General features: G+C 49.0%; 1 protein-coding gene across 1 annotated transcript; it reads left to right on the top strand.

Annotated features, from left to right (window-relative positions):
- Window positions 1–349: 349 nt before the first annotated feature.
- GMNC (geminin coiled-coil domain containing) lies at window positions 350–4,699 on the top strand. Its single transcript, XM_041406089.1, has 6 exons — window positions 350–364; window positions 756–912; window positions 1,003–1,088; window positions 2,468–2,584; window positions 4,055–4,326; window positions 4,501–4,699. The coding sequence occupies exons 1-6, from the start codon at window positions 350–352 to the stop codon at window positions 4,697–4,699; spliced, it is 846 nt and encodes a 281-aa protein (XP_041262023.1).
- Window positions 4,700–5,457: the final 758 nt, after the last annotated feature.

Raw genomic sequence — 5,457 nt, 5'->3', positions numbered from 1 at the left:
GAGGCAGAGGAGAAGCTGGTCTCTCCCTTGGGGGAGTGCAATAGATTTTGTGCCCTCTTAAGATGGGAAAGAAAGAGGGCTCTTCTCTACCTGCCAGTGCAGTCTCTGCTGCTGTGCCTTCCCATGGGTGGGCAGACTCCCTGACTGAGACTCCAAGTTCTGCCTTTAGCTTCCTTGCAGAGATTTAGAGTTGCTGCAGATGAGGAGGGAGAAGGGGTGAATCCAGAGACAACCCCAGGTTCTGCGGTCTGGGACTCCTGCAGAACTGCAGGGGCAGAAGAGAGTGCGAGCAGCCAGGAGGTGACTCTGCTGGCTCTGTGCTGCTGCTTTGCAGCTGAGTCGAACACCCATGGTGGCAGCAACGGTCTGGCCAAGGACAGCACTGGACCCCCCTTCACCCTAAACCCACTCAGGACCGTAGCATTTCCCAAGGGTTTGCAGGAAACGGAGCCGCCTCCCTGGCACAGCTGTGCTCGGAGCCCCAGCGCTGCGGGGACGGCACTGCCCGCGCTCGGCGCACGGAGCGGTGCCACCGGGAAAGCGGGGAGCGGGCACCGGGTCAGGGCTGGGCGCTGCCTCGGGGACCGGCGGGGCTGCCCCGCGGCAGCACCTGAGCACAGCCCGGCCGGGACAGCAGCGGGGACAGCGCTGCCCCGCCGGGGCGCTTCTGCCGGGGAGCGGCGGGGCCGGGCTGGCACCGCTTCTCCTCGGGGCCCCGCCGAGCGCCCCATCGCCTCGGCCCCTTCCCTCCGCAGAGCGCCGGCCGGCCGTGCCCGGAGCCGGACTTCGCCGGGGGCTCGGGCAGCGCCTGCCCCTGGTCCGCCCCCGCCGGCGTTTCCAAGGAGACCTGGGCCGCCGTCTGCGCCGCGGAGCCGCCGCACAGCCAGGGCCGGCGGGAGGCTCGGCCGCCGGGTGAGTGCTCAGCTGCCGCCGGCAGCGGCCGCGTCCCCAGCCGCGCTGCGAGCTCTGCGGGGCCGGGATAACTCTCGCTGTCGTCCGCAGGCCAGTTCTGCGGCCCGCAGCTCGGTGCCCAGGACGCGGCGTGGCAGGGAGACCAGCTGTCCTCCCAGCTCTACAGAAACAAGCAGGTAAAGGCTCCGCACCCCCGGGTTCACCCCACGAGGCTCTCGAACTTTGTGTCACGTATTGCATCCTCTGGGTTGGCTTATGGCATGTCTCCCTGTCACTGGCACGGATGTCTGAACCGACATAAAACTGTTGTTCCTTGCTTGACGTATCTGTCTCCCCCATGTTGTCCTGTGAGGTTGGACCAACTGTGGTGGGATTCCCTATCCATTCCTCCCCTCTTGCATCATATTGCCACAGCAGCCTTGGCACTAAAGAAAACCAGGAGCATGAACAGGGGGGCCTCAGGCTCTGGTGATGCTGTTGGCTAAAAATACATAGTGTGTGTCCTCCTGATTCCACCAGGTTTAACTTCATGGGAAATGATTCCACCAGAATTGCCTAATTACATGGAAGATCAACTGTTCTGGCCAACAGGTTTTCCTTGTCACTTTATTTTCTCTTATATTTCATTTTTTTGTAAATCCCAACAAGAGACAGGAGAAACTGAACTGTCTTCAATGAAGGAACTTCACTTTGATGACTCTGATCAAGTACTTGGAATGATGTTTTGACACAGTCAAGTCAGTGAAAATTCAGATATTATCTTAAAGGGCCCTGGAATCAAATCATAGTTCCAGCTGTCAGTGTATTTCTTTCTTTGGCTTTGCCTCAGTCATTTAAGTCTGTTTTTGACAAAGCCTATGCTCAGAAGATGCTTGTGGTCCTTGGCAGAAGATTCTTTTTCCTACTAAAGAAGTCTCCAGAGCTCTGATGAGGAGCCAAAAATCTATCTGTAAACACTTAGATTTCCCTTGGAAAAGTGTTAGGTGTCTGCCATTCCTGTTCAGTTTTTGAGACCAGGGATTATCTCAGCTCTGTATATGTACCAGGGCTGGTAGGGTCCAGAACTGAAGAGATCACTGAGTGCTACTTTATCATAAAGAAGGGCAACTGCATCTCGCTTCAGCACTCTACCCCCATAAATTGTTAGTTTGCAACTTCTCCTCCTTTTTTTTTCCCACCAGCCAGCTATAAAAGGGAAGGGAGAGGGCAAAGGGATGTTTGCTGTGGCTCAAGAGGAGATCCTGAAGCTGCTGTCATGCCCGTGACCATTTCTGGCTGCTCACAGGGCTACTTGTAATTCATTTCTATTATTATTCTGTGGTTGCAGGTTTTTTCAGAGTAATCTTTTCAAACACTCACTTAAAGATTAAAGGAAGTCAAAAGTGAAAACTGAACAGTCATGCCACTTAGAGTTATAGAAACAAGAGGCTGGAGGGGGTGGGTTGAGCTCACAAAGCAAACACCCCGATCATCAAATCCAAGCAGCTTGTACCAGAGGGCAATTGCTATTAAGTTACAGAGTCAACATCTATTCATCAATATCTCTATTCCACAGCTTCAAGATACTTTGCTTCAGAAGGAAGAGGAACTTGCTAGGTTACATGAAGAAAATAATAACCTCCGACAATACCTGAATTCTGCCCTGATTAAGTGTTTGGAAGAAAAAGCCAAGGTATTGTGTTCAAACCTGTCATACAAATGTGTGCAGAAGGAACAGGTTGATTTGGTACATGCCAGTAAAATATATGGAAAATCTAAGAGTGTAGACAAGCTGCAGTGGAACTCACACTCACATTTAAATTCACAAAGGTGGCAGTTTGCTCCAGGAATGATATCCTGTCAGGTTCTGACTGTGGAGACAGTGTAGCATCTGAGATAATTAAGTTTAATTTATTAGTTAGCTATAAGTAAGATAAGATTATATAGTCAAGGTAAAATTATTCCCTCTAATGCCTTTTATCAGTAAGAAGCTCATATTTGAATATATATATTTTGAATGTCTCTTTTTTCAATCATCCCTTTGATAAGTATTTTTTCCAGTTTATTAATTAAAAAGTTGTGTGGGGTTTTTTTTAATGGTGAAATACAAAATTAAACATTTCAGGTTGGATGAAACATTCTGTTAAACTATGTATGAAGGGTTGTTTTTTTAACATTTGAATTCTTTGTCTCTCACCTAAACAAAAATAAAGAAAATAATTCTTTCTTGTCAGCTTAAAGACATTTTTTGCTATTCCAACTAATAGCAAATTAGTTGGAATAGCACATTAATTTTGCTGTTGCCCATGAAACTGAACTATTGATTATTTGCTCAACTCTGTTTGGATTGGGCATGAGGTAAAAAAAACTGTAGGACATAGGAGACTTTCCTTTTCCATCCTGTTGATGAGTTGCTAGCACATTGTCCTCCTTCCCATGGCCAGACCTGGCTCCTGGCAGTAGAAAAGGTCTCCTTCACTGGGCACAGTGGCCGCCCCGTGTCATGTGGAGAAGGGTCCAGTGTGGAGCAGTGAATTCATGACATGGTGGGGAGCTTCCTTGTTTATTCTTGCCTTCATTTGGCCATAGCTGGATGCCTGAAGGGCCCTTGTCCTGGGATAATGACAACCAAGGTGAATTGGTGAATGCAGTGCCACTCAGGCTGCTGCTCTGAGCACTGCCTTGTCAGGATCACCCTGTTGCAGCAAAAGTTACCTTTGATAATACCTCTCTCTTTGTCAGGCTGCCACTTCGCCCCCCATGCCCTGCTCACCTGCAGAGCGCTGCTGGCACAGAGGCAGGTGGCAGCCCAGGGCTGGGAATGCCATCAAAGCAGGTCTTATTGACATGGCCACACTCTTCTCTTTCAGGAACAGGGTTGTTGCAGACACTGTGAAGATACGAAAGAGTTGGTCATACCCATATGTTTAAGCAGAGGTGGGAAAAAAGTCTCTGTAAGGACTCTGTAAAAAGTCTCTGTAGTAATCAAGTAGGAACAATCTTGTGCATCTGGGGCAGGGGGGAAAAAAGTCTCTGTAAGGACAGTAGTAATCAAGTAGGAACAATCTTGTGCATCTGGGGTCAGAAACATGTTGCCTTCAGGTATCTAGAAATTCAAATTTTAATCTTCCATCTCCACCTTGTTGTTTTGGTTTTTTAATAGAAACTACTGTCTGGCCATGGGCAAAAAACCTGTCCTATCCTCAAAAGTACCAAGAGGAGATTAAAAGAGGACCACTGCTTTGTTCCTCAAGAAACTCCTCATGCCTCCAAAGCTAGAAGAAACCTCTTCAATGAATTCACTGCCTGTGAAGAGCAAGCCAGCCCTGCTGTGGACAGCTGGGTCTTGCAGACTTTAGGATTAAAAGATGTGAACACCATTGATGAAGCTTCAGCTAACTACAGTGCCCTGTCCGCAGACCTTGGAAAAGACACGTACTGCCTGAGCCCTGGGGGAGCAGTAGACTATGAGCACAGGGAAGGAGCAGCAGCAGTGTTTAGCTGCAGCCATGTGCCTCCAGCCAGCAGCAGCACCCATCCCTGCAGTGAGGATTCTCCCTTTCTTCCTCAATTTCCTTCAGCACCATGCATCTCCTCACCTGTGCCAAGTGTTTCCTCCGTCCCAGCCTATGGGTTGCCTTATTTGACTGGTGGTTTGTCACCCAACAAAACAGAAGTGGCCTTCACAACATCCCTGAGTCCCCACCGCAATGTGAGAACGCACAGCTTCCACCAAGGACAGGCCTTTGTGCGCAGGGACGACGATGGAGGGTGGAGATTCACCTGGGTGCCGAAGCAGGCTGAATGATGCACCTGATCAAGGGTCAGCCATAGAGGATGTAGGAGTCACACTTCACCTTGTGCATCAGACAGGTCCAGGCAGAAAAAAGGACCCCTTTTGGGCTGCTTTAAATGCTACTCTGTCACTAACCCACTCTCATTCCCTCCCAGATGTGACTCCAGATTACACTTGGACAATTTTCTGCCCCAGATGTTCAAACTGGATTCTTTTCTCTTGTGCCTGTGTTGAGATACCTGCTTTTACTTGTTTCCTGGGGTTTTGTTATCAGCTCTTCCTTATTACTGGTGGTTTCCAGGCTGGAGGGCTTTCACCTTTGATGGTCACTTTCACATGCACCAAACGAGAAAGCACTGTGGGAATACACCTCTCTCACTTTGGAAATAGCACCTGTCTCACAGATACCCAAAGATAACAAAGGAGGCATAGGTTGGAGGCTGAGGATCAGCAGTTTCTAAGTGATTTGTGTCTCTCTTGACTACACAGATAGCCTTGGATTTAACAAGCACCTGTGGTTGCCTTAGGTGCTGCACAAGGCTGACCTACCTGCAGTTCCATGGTGCTGTCATATTCTTTGATGGTGCCTCAAAATAAAACCTGGATTTACTTCTAATGCCTGGAGGCTACTTAGTTACAAGAGATTCAGCAAGGGCAGGGGATCTTCCTAAAATGTGATGAAGAGACTGATGTGTTTACTAATACATTTTAAGGGTATTTGTCTATCAACAAAAGAAGTTTACATGTGGGGAGGCAGTATCACTTAGTGG

Source organism: Onychostruthus taczanowskii, unplaced genomic scaffold, assembly GCF_017590055.1.
Source record: "Onychostruthus taczanowskii isolate IOZ18803 unplaced genomic scaffold, ASM1759005v1 scaffold24, whole genome shotgun sequence".
Classification (NCBI taxonomy): Eukaryota; Metazoa; Chordata; class Aves; order Passeriformes; family Passeridae; genus Onychostruthus; species Onychostruthus taczanowskii.
This window is presented reverse-complemented; position numbering and strand designations above follow the sequence as displayed.